The sequence below is a fragment of the Artemia franciscana genome, chromosome 4, assembly GCF_032884065.1.
Source record: "Artemia franciscana chromosome 4, ASM3288406v1, whole genome shotgun sequence".
NCBI classification, from domain to species: Eukaryota; Metazoa; Arthropoda; class Branchiopoda; order Anostraca; family Artemiidae; genus Artemia; species Artemia franciscana.
In genome coordinates, this window is record NC_088866.1 from 57,959,668 (window position 1) to 57,975,893 (window position 16,226).

Genomic DNA, 16,226 nt, shown 5'->3' on the forward strand with positions numbered 1-16,226 from the left:
TTCAAACTGAGAATTCACCATCTATACCAGCAAGATAAAAAAAAATAAAATAAAAACATAATTATTTGCCTTCTTTTATAAATAATTTTTTGAAAATCTATCCTTCTTAAAAGATTACTCCAACCTTTGAAGGGGTATTTTGTCTCATATACTAAGTTTTAAGTATATAGTCAGACAAAACTTTATTAAAGTTTAAAGAGTATAATCTATATTTTAATGTTTCAGGATGAACAGATGTGATTTGTCATATAATGTAGAGCTTTATTTAGATAAAAATAGGCCGTAAAGCGGCCACCATTTGCTAATCAAAATCCAAAACTTAAATTAATAATATTTGCACTTCTCATGCATGTACTTCCTATTATACAAATCCCCTAAAAAAAACAATTTTGCCAAAACCACCCTGCTTCGCAAAAAAGCAAACCCAAAGAACCAAAACAGACCGCCAAAGACTCGAAAACAAAGTTTTGGCAATGAATAGAATTAAATATTTTGTTTTTCAGCCCAGTTGTGACAGCACAACCTGAAATATTATTTTGACAGCCTAAAGAAGTTAAGATTTAAAATTTTCCCTCCTTGTTATTACGAAATAAAGAGTTTTGCCTTCCAGCTGACTTTTGTGGTTAAACGGACAGATTCCCTTGATAAACTTAAATTTAAGAGTATGCGTCATTAGTAAAACCTAACAGAGACCACACAAAGTAACTAAAAAATTGTTTCAAACTTGTCTGCAAAAAGAAACAGTCTTAATAATTAAAAACTTATTAAAAACTAAACCATTAAAAACCAATTACAAAAAACTAAGTTTCTTCCAAACCCAAGCCAGAGTGAGCTGATCCAACCGAAATTCCACCACTACGTCGGAGGGGGGGCTGCTCTGAATCCTCCACTGAGTGGGTTTAACTTTAGATTGGTAATATGGGACCCAGAGATCGCACACGGCTCTAACAACTACAGGGTCGACACAGAGACCTCATTTGTCAAGAAGCGTTGTTATTCCAATTACTTGCTTACTTAGATCTATAGTGACTTTGTCGTTTACATAAAAGAACCATTTGTTTAATATAACCTGTGAGAAACCTGAAATCGTTTCAATAGTGCTTGTCACTATGACTCTAAAGTCTGAAGGATTGTTTTTTCGTCTCCAAAACTGCTCTTTAACCCGTAAAACACAAGGTGAGGACGGAATGGCTTGTCACTCAACTGGGCTGTTGATTATTGTACTGATTATGCTCCCGGAATAAACTCCAGAAAGATGGGCAATAATTTTGCCCAATTGGGATCTTTGATTCAATAATCCAAATATATTGATTCTTCAAGATAAAGAAGATGAATTGAAACATAATAACTCATGGGAAATCTAAAGCAAGCTGTTCCGGATTGATACTATTTAGCCTACTTTTGTTGCTGATCTTAATCCTTGGTTGGCTATGCTTTCGTGCCAAATTTCGGCTCAATTCGAAACGATATCATTTTTAGGCGGCTGCCAAAGCTTAGAATTTTACTTTAAATTATTGAAACATGGATCTGAAGGAAGGAACCAAAGTAAAAATTTAAATATAGTCCTTACATCATTGTGGTTTATAAATTGACTTTCGGGTATCTAAGAAGTAGTTGACTACTCTTATAAAAAACTGAATTTTGTCTAGGCTTGGCTCTGGTTTTCTTGGACTATGGGCAATGTATTTCTTGGGATTGCAAGTGGATCCTTGCCAAAGATTGCAATTCCATTTAAAATCTATTTATCTGCATCTAAGGCTTTGAAATTTGCTCAGTTTACAAAATAAGTTTGAGTTGCCTTTTATTTAATTTTAAGTTTACAAAATTCACTTTACTGTTTTGAACAGCCTAGGAGTTCCAGGAAAATTAGGGTAAAATTATAGTTTAGCTACTTTTTGTTATCTTGGAAAGGGGTTTTGTTAAGAAAAGGAACCTTACAAGAATGAATCTATGGCCAAAAATGGGCCTATTCTGGGAAGGTATTGCTAAGTTTCCATGTTAGCCCTCTTCTGATTTCTAAGTAGCCTATTAGAAAGTTGCCTACTTGACATCTCTATAACTATTGAAATTTTGACAAAACAACATTTTACCTTAACTTTCAGTTATCAATTTCATTTTCTCTGGTTTTAGCCTGGTTCTGAAGATGCAATGCCTATTATTTGAGTAGAATTTTAGCTGTAGCAATAGTTTTTTTTCAAAATTTAGGAAATATATTTGCATATCTTTGAAACCCTATAAATTAGGATTGAGCAAAGTTGTGAAGGAGAAAACTGTTTCCTTATATTTTGTTTAAGTAGAAGATCTGTTTTGAATGGTTTATTTTCATAATACAAGGATTTATAAAGGTGATGAAAGGCCACTGCCCTCTAAAGGACAGAGATTTCATATCCTTTACTATTTTTTCCATAATATGGTTAATCTATTCTTACACTAATCTGACTTGTAGACAAAGACCAGACTACACCTTTCTGTCACTATAGGATAATTTTAACAGTGTTTGACTTACCCCAACAGACAAATTTTATAAATAATGTATTCTCAGTGCATAAACCATTGGATGTAAATGATTGACTATATTGAAAGAACAAGAGCTAAGAGCTCACATGGCACTTGTGACAAGGTCAGAAAAGCCAGGAGCTCATATGACATGAGCTCTAGTAAAATTTTAAGAATCAACAGATTGATTTAAAAGGGAAATCAGATGCTTAATGCTGGTTGGGATTTAAAATTAGAGCTCTGGACACAAGGTCCTTCTAAATATCAAAATTCATTAAGATCTGAATACCCACTTATAAGTTAAAAATGCCTCATTTTTTCTAACTTTTCCTCTCCCTTCACCTCTCAGATGGTTGAATTGTGGAAATCAACTTTATCATGTCAATTTGTGCAGGTCCCTGACACACCCACCAATTTTCATTGTCCTAGCACATCCAGAAGCACCAAAGCACTGACACCCCCCCCCATAACTCCCCCAAAGAGAGCAGATCCAGTCTGGTTATGACAATCATGTATCTACAACATTTGCTTATTCTACTCACCAAGTTTCATTCCAATCTCTCTACTCTAAACATTTTCCAACAAGATTTCTGATTCCCCCCCCCCAACTCTCCCCAATATGACCAGGTCTGGTCAGGATTCAAAATAAGAGCTCTTAGATGTGAGCTCCTTCTAAATATCCAGTCACCCATTATTAAGTTAAAAATACCTCAATTTTTCTAATTTTTTCAAATTAACATCCCCCTTCAACTCCCCCAAAGAGAGCAGCTTCAGTCTGGTTATGCTAATTATGTATCTTGTGCATGCTTGTGCTTATTTGTCCAACCAAGTTTCATCCCAATCTCTCCACTCTAAGCATTTTTCAAATTTCTGGTTTCCCCCTCCAACTCCCCCAATATCACTGGATACAGTCAGGTATAAGAGCTCTGAGACACAAGGTCCTTCTAAATATCGATTTTCATTGAGATCCAATCACCCATTTGTAAGTTCATAAGGCTCAGGCAATGAAGAACATAAGCTTAACTTTTCTTTGTCTTTAAAATCTAGATGCCTTCCTATGTACCAACCCTTTTTGTCAGGTCACTCAAATCTCTATTTGCTCTTATTATGAGGAATAATTTTGTCCAATTTCGCTTTGGAACTTTTTTTCTCCTTTGCAGAGGAATTATTTTGCTTTTTTTGTGGGAATTTGTGGGTCATGGCAAATTTGTTCTTTATTAGTTTTTCACTGAAAATAAGAAGACATTTTTCAATGAAGATACCCAAAACACGTTTTTCTATTTAGGCAGGCATAGGTCCCATCAGTTCTATTCAATTGATGCCACTGTCCCTTTGTGTTTTTCTTTCAAGATTTTCTTCAATCTCCAGCAGTTTCCTTTCAATATCATCACTTCTACCTCTTCTGCAGTTTTTTTTATTCCTGAAGCTGATAGCAGACCAGCTTACATGATTAATTCAAGAAGAACCTCTTTGGAAAATTTTGACTGGTTGTCAAATAACACCTACTATTTAAAACATTTACAAATGAAAAAATAGACAGAAGAAGAGTGTGACTGGAATATAAATATCCATGTAGTATGACAACAAGAAACATATGATCAAGCTGAAGGAAAGAAGTTGCAAGATAGGTTTGGGGGATGTGTCCTTCAGCTTAAATAGGTTGTTTAGATTCCTGGCAGTCTTAACTTTTAGTGTACTAATGTGCAATTTGTAAGAAATATTCTCATCAAGAGGAATTCCAAGGAAACATAAATAACCACTTTCAGACCAAAGAGAGTCCCATGTGACAAATATACCACACAAAAACCTACAAAAGCTGTAGAAATTCTTAAGAAAAAACACAAACTCTCTGAAGTAAAATAAAAAAAATTATTTAGTGAAACTTGATCAAATGCTACCATAGATAATGCACTGTTGTCATCTAATGTAACTAGGTCATCATTGGATTTTGACTGGAATCTGGGTTTACCAACCCAGAGAGCTGTAGAAATTCTTAACAAAAACACAAACTCTCTGAAGTAAAATAAAAACAATTTCTTTAGTGAAACTTGATCAAATGCTACCATAGATAATGTACTGTTGTCATCTAATGTAACTAGGTCATTGGATCTAATGTAACTCATTAGATTTTGACTAGAATCTGGGTTTACCAACCAAAGTGGGTTACACACACAATAGCATAATTTTAGAATGCACATTGTGCTCAGTATAAACCCTTATGGGACTCAAGATTAAACTTCAAAGTCATTTAGAGGGCTCTTGCCAATAAAAATCATCATTTTCAAGGGTGCAAATAGAACTTAGAGTTTACAATTCCTGATACTCCAAGGTGGCAAAGATTTCCCAAAACGAGGTCATATATATCAAGGAGTCAAAATGTATGCTCAGTCATGTGACCAACACAAACTTCAAACTAGAATTCATGAAGGAACTATTGTGCATCAATGTAGTTTTCAGTCTTTATAGCATGGCCTTTTTAAAATCTCTATGAGTGCTGGCAGGTGAGGGGCTGGCCTATAAATTTAAGGATTGCTTCTGGGGCCACCTTTCAAAGAACTATTATCCTTGTACTTTTAAGAGCTTCCAACAAATTCCAAGATCAAAAGAAGTACAAACAAGCTCAGTTAAGAGTTAGAGAATTGCAGGTGATATGAACTTGATAACCTTAGTAGAAATATTGTCTGGACCTGATGAGGAAGGACATGGAAGAGGCAGGATTATCACTTGCAAATTGTCAGTCTTTGAACTGTTAAGAACTCTAGTGCCATTGATTTGAGACAAGCCAGTCAGAACTAAGATTTGCAATTGGGATCAGAAGGTCCTGGAAAACAGCTGCTGCAGTGATCTTCCCACCACCAGAGAACTATGACTCTAGCTAACTTTTGACAGCTTCTTTATCAGATACTAAGTGACTGTTCATTGCTAGACTTTCAGATAAAACTGATCTGGAAAAACAAGGCTTCAGAATTGATTACCAAGCTTCCACAACCTTCTTATATCTTTCTTAAATTAAAAAAAAACTCTAAAAATATTCAATCAGACCTTGCTGAGCAAGTAATTTATTTAAGTAGGCTCCTTTTACTATTATATTTATCCAGGTAACAGACTTGGAATGAAGCTTTTCAGTTTTTTCAAAGACAATTTTTTCTTCTCAAGCTCTTGAGCAAACCTCCCAAGGGTTTAAATATTCAGGTTTTTCATTGATCTTGTGAAGATGAGGGTTGCAAGTTTGGAGCATTGTAGTTTTTACTGAATCATAAAATAAATTAAAACATGTGTTAATATCTGACTCAGAGTCAATCACATCCTGCACTTATTAAGTCAGAGGTAATTCTAACTGTAGCAGATTCTCTTCAGAAAAACAATAATAAGTCTTCTTTCACCATGGAGTTCTTCCTGAAAAAGGTTCAAAAAGGGCTATTTCCAAAAAAATTGGGTAGTGATTTGAAATTTCACTTAGCAGAGGCTTAGTAAAGAAGACAGAATGTTGTCAATTAGGGTGTCTGTTCTACTAATTACTCTAGTAGCTTTAAACATTACTAGCAGCATACCATAAAGAAGCATTACAGAAAGAAAATCTATTAACAAAGAAAAATTACCCAAAAGATTTAAATTGCCATTACCAATGACAATCATGTCACATGGCTGGTTTCACACCAGCCATTTATTTTTACATTTAGCCAGATTATTTTGGCGATATTATTTAAGAAATCTGAAATTGAACTGAGCATGGCAAACTTCTCCAATAGCCTAACTAACTTTTTTCCTGGGAGTAAAGTTTCAATATACAGTGACTCAAAAACTCCTTCCACATCCCACAAAACGACTCCACAAATGGAATATGGAAAATTTTCAGACACATTAAGAGCAAGATTTCTCTTTCATATCTGAGCCTAGTATGTTCTATATAACCAGACATTTACCGATTTTAAGGTACTTATATTGAGAAAGCTCAACAGTTAAATAAAAGGTGTTATTTTAGCATAAGCAGTGCCATTTTTGGGCCAAAATATGGCCCTTAAGTATGAAAAGTTTCACAGACACTGAAAAATCTCAAATATGACACCAAAAGTACTATTCTGGTGGCTCATGGGATAAGTCAACTATTCCTGATCATAGTCTGCATTGGACTTCCCCTAGTTCAGCTTTTCAGGGCTAAGTCCTACATCCCCCTTTTCTCTTCAGTACATATTCTTCACTCATTGCACCTATTTGCCAGCTTTGTTTGGAAAAAGGCAGAACAAAAACTTGTTTCCTCTGACATTTCTTGACAAATCATTAAATTTCTTGTGGAAGCTCAAACAAGGTTCTCTCAAAAGAGGAAATCACCTTATTAAAATAATGATTACCTTAGATATAGGCAAAGACTTTGTGACTTTTGCATTCTTCATGAGATAGTTGAAAACTTTAACATGGTCACCATCTTGAGGAGTGATATAAATAGGTATCTGGAACAGAGAAAATTACTCTACCCAATTTTTGTTTCATAATTCGAAAGTGTTAAAACTACAAGGCATTTAAATTCGAGCCATATTAGATCAAAAAGCCAAATGGCGTATTCAAATGGACAGCTCTTCATCCACTTCGGCTAATTTGTTGGCATACTAATTTTATGTTATGCCATAGCTCCTTCAAAGAGCTAAAATACAAAAGCAGCCACCTAAATTTATGTTATCTCTTGCTCAAAGAGTTTAAGTAACATTTATGTATAATTGCAGTTATATTGGCATATATATATAAATGCATATATATATATATATATATATATATATATATATATATATATATATATATATATATATATATATATATATATATAAATATATATATATATATATATATATATATATATATATATATATATATATATATATATATATATATATATATATATATATATATATATATATATATATATATATATATGCCAATATAACTGCAATTATACATAAATGTTACTTAAACTCTTTGAGCAAGAGATAACATAAATTTAGGTGGCTGCTTTTGTATTTTAGCTCTTTGAAGGAGCTATGGCATAACATAAAATTAGTATGCCAACAAATTAGCCGAAGTGGATGAAGAGCTGTCCATTTGAATACGCCATTTGGCTTTTTGATCTAATATGGCTCGAATTTAAATGCCTTGTAGTTTTAACACTTTCGAATTATGAAACAAAAATTGGGTAGAGTAATTTTTTCTGTTCCAGATACCTATTTATATCACTCCTCAAGATGGTGACCATGTTAAAGTTTTCAACTATCTCATGAAGAATGCAAAAGTCACAAAGTCTTTGCCTATATCTAAGGTAATCATTATTTTTTTCAATGAATTTTTCTTTCCGTTTTTACTTTGTAGATTGTAGATATGATAATAATAATAATTATTTATTTGAACCCTCTATACATACAAAAATGAACTTAGAGCAGTATGGAAAAGAAATATACATAATAAAAACACTCACCATCACAAACACTAAAAAACACACTAATAATGACTCAGAAATGATTAATATACCCCAATTGAAAATCTAAAAGTGACTCAGATGGCTGTCTGAATCTGCCTTCTAAAACATGCATCTTATCACATATCTCAAAAACTCCATAACATTTCGAAATTTGACTATTAAAGGATCAAATAGGAACACAAAGAAAATACTTACAAAATTTCAAAAAGACAGACCAAATTTGTTGACGTTCTGATGAGGTATAAAAACTTCCATAATGACAACAGAAAAAATACATAGGAAACAAAAAAAACAGTTTTAAAGCCAACCAAGTGTTTTTTTTTTTTTGTCAAATTGACCTTTAATTCTAGAGAAATGTCCATAGGACTTTCTCAACTTCTCTCTCAACGCATTTATTGTTAGTGACCTTGTTGCTCAAATCAAGGTCCCGAATGTAAGTTTAAGGTACTTGAGAAACACTGGCAAAAGTTCTATCAGGGGCAATCTGAATTTTTGAATTGGGAGGGTGATGACAACCGAAAGGGAGAAATTCAGTTTTAGCAGAAGCAACTGACAGCCCGATGTCAGACAACCCAGAATAAAGGCTGTTCACAGCAGCCTGCAGTGATTGCATATGATCAGACAGCAGAAGAATGTCATCTACATACAAAAGGTGACTTGCATCAATAGATGGCTCGATAAGAAAATGCAGCATTCTGTGGGTTGCACCACAGATGGCATTGTTAAATATTATAGGACTTGACACTAGTCCCTGTTTTGCTCCACGATGCACATAAATTTGAATACTATAAATATTTTTAACGTGGACATTTATAGAAGAGTTTTGATACCATTGTCACAGGGAAGCACAAACGAGTGGGTTTACCCCACTCCTCAAAATTGCTAAGATAGCTTTGGAGTGTAGGATTGAATCAAATACTCCAGGAATATCTATTGCAAAAACATATAATTTTTGTCCATTCTTTCATATCTCTCCAAAATAGACAGGAAATCTGCATATGCATTCCCAACACCAAGACCCACACGAAAACCAAACTGATGATCTCCATGATCATCCCTATTTGAGATTTTTAAAAGAAGAATTTTTTCAAAGAATTTTGCAATAACTGAACAAACTGTATATGGACGATAAGAGTCACAAGATTGAGCATCCTTATTCTTTTTTGGGATACACATCACAATGTCCTCGCATAGTACAGTTGGTACGAAATGCTGCGCAATACAAGCAAACTCTCTGAAGTAAAGTAATGCCATATACTCAACTAGTTTTTTAGTACATAAAACTAATGTTTAGGTTGAAGTCCGTCAAAACCAGGAGCTTTGCTTTTTTTAAGGAGACGAATCTGTGTAAGAACTGACGCGGGCTTGATAGAAAAAAAAGATTCTGGCTATGATCTAGTTGAGAAAAATGGTGAAAGAGAATCTCTTGAAAAGTGGCATCCAGTGGTGGGAGGCTATCAGAGAATAACAAGGAGAAGTGTTTTTCTCAAGAAGTTGCATCAATAGGGGTTGAACGTGAACAAGACGATGAAGGGAACTTTGATACTTTGCTCCATAGTAGCTGTGGATGATTTCGGATTTCACAAGACCAAATCGATACTTGCCTTCTCTTGATGAGCAGTACAGCTTTCGGGTACTCTTTTTTAGTCAATTTAAGGATCTTAAAAATTAAACCACATCTCGGACAATCACAATCCACCCAGATCTTAAACCAAAACTTGTGATGGTTCTTTGCAAGTTGTATTTCTAGGTCATTGCTCCAAGCCTTTTTCTGTGTACCAATCCTAATTCTCTCAGATGGTACTACTGCTAAGGTGGCTACTTTAATCGAATGAGTAATCACAGTAAGATAGCAATCTAATCAAGGCGGCTGCCCTTCAGCATTGCAGAAAGAAGGTGAAAAGGAATTTTGATTTTAGACAGCATGGATCCAAAACACTTCAATATAGTGGTATATCAATATTATCCCAATGCATCTTCCAAAACCACTGAGGCTGTTAACTGATTTGTGGAATAAACAAATTCATACGAAACTTTAAATGTAAATGGTCTCTTGTTAACATATCATCAGATACATCAACAATGACACCCTGAAGTTCCAGAATATTTTAGAGAACAAAATCAAGATCGGAAATGGTACCAGAATGGTGAACAGAAACTTTTTCACTAGAACTAGAACCAATATTAACATACATAGCCTATAGTTTCATTTCTAACATCTGGCCCTCGAACAGGTAAGGGTTTCTTGACCTCTGAACACAACAGACTGTTGCTTTGATGACTACCACCACAGTTGGCAGAGGTAAAGGACTGTGCCTGAGAGCTCCCGTGACGGTTGCTATGATTACTGGCATATTTGCTGCATTTAGTTGGATTTGAACAATCTCTAGCAATATGACCAAAGCCTTGACCATTGTGACATTGCATCGGTTTTTTGCTCCTCCTTGTGCGCTAAAAAACAACCCAACAGAATATGGAAATCTGACAAAAATGTTACGCTTGGATATGAACCCCTGCGCCTTTCAAGAACATCAAATTTCAAGGCACTTTTGCACACACCCTGTGCCTGCTTTATCCTATCTTTTGCGAAAAATTTTGATGCAATCTTGATAAAAAATTTTTCTTTTGTAATATTCCGCTGCAGAAAATTCAAAACTGGGCTCATATGTATAGAAACCAATATTTTTCTGGGGGTCTCCTTATGAGAGAAGTAAGAGAAGCGTTGAAGGCTGACTAACTTATCCCGCAATGTAAGAGGCAAGCCCGGTGGGTACCACGGTTCTTGCAACCAACTCTCTCACGCCCTTCTGCTTACTTTTCTCTCGTCACCTCTATTGAAGCGTGATTGCCTATAAATGTCGGATCTCTCTAATTATATTCTTACTGTTTGATTGCCAAATAAAGTTTCTAATTCGTTTAGATATTTATTAGATATCTATTTAGATATAGATATGGGGAAAATGTCTGTTTACTTTTGCGCATTGCTGCAAGATAGTAAATATATATTTTTAAGGAGAAAATGCTGCTATTAACATCACACAGCAGCACCAGGCCAACACAATAGCGCATGCTCATCCTCCACTCCAACCTCCTCCCATCCTGTTTGAGGGGCGACAGGTGGATAATCAAAAAGCACAGTCTTTGGAAAAATGCATCCATAAAATGGGATCTAGCCATCTTAATATTTTTTTTCACTGTAGCACTGGAAGGTGGGATCAAACCAAGCTTTTTTTGTGAAGCTTATCAGTAGTACATGTTTATTTTATAGCACAGCTTTTTGATGAGCAGCTTATTAATAATACTGCTTTATTTTATAGCACAACTTTTTTGATATGCAACTTATTAATAATACTGCTTTATTTTATAGCACAGCTTTTTTGATGTGCAGCTTTTTTATAGTCAGTCAAACAAGCACCTAAAGCTATCCTTAGACAATTCCTATGGAAAGAGTTGAGTAAATCTAAACATACCTAAACCCCACGTTTCAGGAACATCACTTGGCCTTTATCATTGCTTTGTCTTCCAACACTCTAAATCTTAATTTGCAGAGTTACCTTCCTTTTTTTCAAACTCTTTTCACCTTCTAACAAACACGGTGCGCTTTGGCTATTCTGCTTCTCATATTTTCACTGCAAAAACCATCTTTACTAATAGTATCCAGGTATGTGAAGCTGTCCACTTGATCAATTTTTATGTGATCTAACATCAGCTCTACACTCTCATTTATTCCTAATTACCTTCATCAAAACTTATCTATCAGCTGAATCAAACGCATATTTATAATTAATAAAGTGAAAGAGCAATGGGGTCTGATGATTCAGACACAACTTAGTTATTAATGTACGTAGTTTGGTTGGCACATTTTCTCCCCTTCAAAACTACACTGATCTTCTCTTAAAACTATGTCGATAACATCTTTTAAAAACCATATTCATGTTCATTTTCTATTTTTCCTAAAACAATTGAATAAATAATTGAAAAAGCAATCAATGTTATTTTTGGATTTCTTGAATTTCAATATTGGCTCTTATTTCTTTCCTGAAAATCTGTACTGAGTTCTTAATACCAAAGCAGGTCTAGAGTTTTACAAAAATCTTGCATTTTTCTTTTAATTTTAGAGTTAAACAGGATTAAGAGCGTACCTGCATTGGAACTCTCCCGAACACTGGTGCAAAGGATACTTTCTTCCCTTTTCCATAAAAATCGGAGTCTAATCATTGAAATTGGAAATCGGAGTAACCTTAAAATGTGCTGATAGTTTTTGTCAGCTGCTTCCCTGAGAAATTCTTTATTTCTGATCTTCATGGGGTCTTCCTCCCTCTGTGAGTGAGTTTGTTGTGTAGTTCATAAAGCTTGTTAATCACATAATATGTGTTCTAATTTTGAAAGTTTAAGTTGACCTAGAATCTAATCGCCACTTCACATCCCTCAGACGGAGATTTAGAAGATTTATCTAGGAAGGGGACAATATCCAGAAGTATGGATTTTAGTCATACATGTATGGGTTTTCAAGGATTGTCAGCTCAATGTTGTTCACTTTTCCTAATAAGTCTTTTATACTCCTAAGCTTGAATATTTTTCCTAAAATTATACCGTGAGTGGGGGCCCTTGGATCAGTCTTAGGTAGGATCATGTTCAATTACGGTAAAAAGCTGTTTTTGTATTAGTAACAACGAAGACCACACTGCCTTTCCATCACAAAAAGCAAGAGATATTTCGAACAGCTACTGTTTGCAAAGGCAGTGACTAGAATAAAATTTGAGTGAATATTTCGTCTGTATGTCATGCTGCTATCTTCAAAAAAGACAATTTTTGCATATATAATTGAAATATTTGCTTAGGATTTATTATAGCTTCTTTCTTTTCAATTAGCTCCTATAATGCATAATTTTATCTTTCTATGCTCTCATAAACTGTGAAATCTAATTATCCTTTTTTTGTGCGTAGTTCTGTGTTGCTAATATTCCAAAAGTGCCTAATATGATGCTAATGCCCACGACTAATGCCCAGTTTAATTGCATTGCTTTATGTTTCTAGTGAATTTCTGAATAAAGGAACTGACAGTTGTATTTGATGCAATATTTCTCCCCATGGAAAATGGTTTAAAATACCTTTACAATGCCAGGAAGTATACCTTTCTAGGATTTTCTTTCTTTAGTTAATTCAATCAGGTATTTGCAATTCACTTTAATAAACTCCCACTTGTAAAAAAAAAACCTTTTCTCAGCCTTTTCTCCCATGTGTAGTTCTGTAATTTAAATATGTATTGCTTTCTAGGTCAGGGTGAAACCAAATCAAGACCTGACGGAGTTGCGCCTTGATTTGCGACAAGAAACGCAGTATTTCAGCTTAGAAAAGGCTCAAGAAATTGCCGACACTTCAGGACTCTTTAAAAAAGAAGCAACACCCGATGAACAGTAAGTTTGCTTCTTTGAAAGACTATGGCCCCTTTCTTTCCCTTCCAAAGATTAAAAAAAAACTTAATTAGCTAGGAAATAAAAGAGAGAGAAAAAAAAACTAAAGTAGGCCAGTGTAGTAGGCCACCAAACAATAAACAGTAGCAGTAGCATTGTCTTTGCCTGCTAAGATAAAAACTGCAACTTCTTTTTCATTCTTTTTCGGTATTAAAACTCTTCTCCAGGAACTATTTTTCAGGGGTCATTATATCTAATCAATGATTTTAGAAGATGGAGCAAAGGTTCATTCAAACAAAATTCAAAGACAATTTAGTGGCCTTTCAAGGAGCAAGAAAGAGTAAAAATCTGTTTTATTTCACCGCGTATTATAACTGATTTATGAGAGCCATGCAGTCTGTTTAAGAAAAAACGTATGGAACTAAGGAACACTGTAGAATTATACTTATACGCTGAATAACTAAATAACAAAATTCAAAGACAATTTATTGGCCAATAATTTAGTGGCCATAATTTGTCTGTTTTTGCCATAACCTGCCTGTGCCACCAATGGTATCCTGGGAATTAAATAAGAGCCTACAGTCACTATAATTATACCCTTTAAAACTATATGTGCTATACATTGCTGTAGATCTTAGCTCTACCTAATGACAGCCAGGGTGTCAAGGAAAAGCTTCCAATTATATTGGAAGTTTACTGCAGCTATGACGTCATCCTATTTTGGTTGGATATAGATATTAAGGCGGCATGATAATTGTACTGTACATTATTCTGGAGGCTTCCCCTTTTACAGGTGTCCACTGGATGCCAGTGACAAACAGCATTCGGAAGCTTTTGATCGTTCATTCGACAAAAATATGTCCTCATGTCCTAAATATCTCATTCTTGTACTGTGATAGAGTAGTTTACAAGTGAATATCTTGTATCGATTAATTAGGCTTTTTCACAGTCCAGTAAATATTTAATATTCAAGGCAACATTTTCGAACGCTTTGACTTGTTTTTCTTGCTGCTCGTTTAAGTGCCATGTCTCTGAAGCATATAGTAGCACAGGCAAGACTTTCTATTAAAAAGCTGTAGCTTTCAGCAAAGAAAGAAAATATGGGATCGCCATACTTTGTGGAGCCTATTGAACGTGTCATTTGCGTTTCCTATTCGTCGTCGATACTTGTTGTGCCGGTGAAACAGTGTCCTCAATTACGCTTACTGGGAATTAGAACTGAACTGCTCGTTCTATGTCCTGGTCCTCGTAGTCCAATGTGTCTGAGAATTTAGTCTATTGGAATCATAAATACAAGTGGTGAAAGAACCCAGCCCTGATTTGCTCTTGATAGGATGCGGAAAAATCTAGTCTGGGTGCTAGGAGTCTAGACTTAGAGTTCGACATATCAACACATGCCAATAACGAGTTCGAATAGCTTTTCTGAGACGCCCATAGCTCAGAAAAATTGTCCATATATTTGGACAGTTTATAGAATTGAAGGCCTTTTTGAAAGCGACATAAAATATATAAATATTTGCCCTTAACTTTCGACTTTTGTCGGTCAAAACGTAAAGTGTGAATCATAGATGTGCACAGCAGCGACTTGGTTCGAAGCCATGTTGTAAGTCTCAAAGATGCTTATTGATTTGTGAAATGACCTTGTGGAGTATAATATGCAAGAGCAGCTTCCCCGGAATGAAGAGAAGACAGACGCCACTGCAATTTCCTGGGATTTTGGTGTTCTCTTTCTTAGTGATCGTCACTGGGGTGATGGGTTTCCTGTCTGGGCCACTTTGCTGTCCAGACATTGAAGAGGGCTCTCCAGAACGCCAAACCGGACAACATCAACGCCTTAATTATCTCCCCTGAGATGCAATCTTTCCCTGGAGACTTTTGTCTTTTTAGGCTTTTGGCTGCTTGAATAGTCCCGGCATGGGTAGGGCGTCAGTATATATACTCAGGGAGAATAGATTTTGCAAGGGTTTTGTCTTTGTTTCTTTTTTGGCGGCGGTCTATTCAGTAGATCTGCAATATCATGATCGCAGCGATAGCTGTAACCTAATAAAGAATGAAGCGCGGTCTACAGTAACACAATTTAAAAATATGTTTTTAAAACAAACTGTTTACTGATAAAAATTACCATCTGCTGTGGATTCAGGAATGGTAATTGTTATTTCGAGTATTCTTCGAATAATAAAATGTTATTTGAAAACAGCTTTTAAGAATTTCGGAAAGATAACGAGAAACCCCTCAAAAATGGCGTTAGGTCGAAAAAAAGTGCACCATTCGAAACGTCATTATCAAAAATTCCATAGAGGAAACTTGCAGCCCTAACCTTGAACAAAGAAGAAAATCACTCTTTTTCATATGTAGCACTGATATCTCTGCTTTTTTCTTGTATTGTTTTCTTAGCCCATAACAGGTACTAGAATATCATAGAGGGCTGTTTAAGGGCTCATTTGAAAAGAGATTGTAATATCTAGTGCTTTTTGTAATTAACAAAGATAATTCTGTAATACAATGCAATTTTTAACAAAATCTACATCTTCATATACAAGATGATGTAACACACCTATCTTTTGAAAAGATATTTAACGGAGGTTTCATTAGAAATGGTGCTTCTATGTGATATGGTAACGTATTTAATTAACTCTGCTCCCTGATATCCTGGGATTCGTCCTTTACTACATCAAGCTAAGAAAAAGCCGAAGGGTATTTGTTGCATTTTAAATATACCTGTCAAGTTTGCCGCCTTATTTAAATAGAGAGCCAACCTAACTTTCTACTTTAATATAAATTAGGAACAGTAATGGTCCTAATACAGACCTCTGGGGTAAACTTTTATCATCAAGAAACTCAGGCTGAGACAG

At 35.0% G+C, this 16,226-nt stretch overlaps 1 protein-coding gene across 1 annotated transcript; it reads left to right on the top strand.

Moving 5' to 3' along the window:
- The first annotated feature begins 1,472 nt into the window (after positions 1–1,472).
- LOC136025799 (uncharacterized) lies at positions 1,473–14,270 on the top strand. Its single transcript, XM_065701790.1, has 4 exons — positions 1,473–1,545; positions 7,703–7,801; positions 13,238–13,377; positions 14,168–14,270. The coding sequence occupies exons 1-4, from the start codon at positions 1,522–1,524 to the stop codon at positions 14,268–14,270; spliced, it is 366 nt and encodes a 121-aa protein (XP_065557862.1). The 5' UTR covers positions 1,473–1,521.
- Positions 14,271–16,226: the final 1,956 nt, after the last annotated feature.

What these genes read in the sequence shown, in the direction of transcription:
- LOC136025799 (XM_065701790.1), top strand. Translation starts at nt 1,522, where the DNA reads ATGGATCTGAAGGAAGGAACCAAA. An exon ending in ATCTGAAGGAAGGAACCAAA is followed by an intron (nt 1,546 to 7,702) that starts GTAAAAATTTAA and finishes TTTCTGTTCCAG; the next exon opens with ATACCTATTTATATCACTCC. An exon ending in AGTCTTTGCCTATATCTAAG is followed by an intron (nt 7,802 to 13,237) that starts GTAATCATTATT and finishes ATTGCTTTCTAG; the next exon opens with GTCAGGGTGAAACCAAATCA.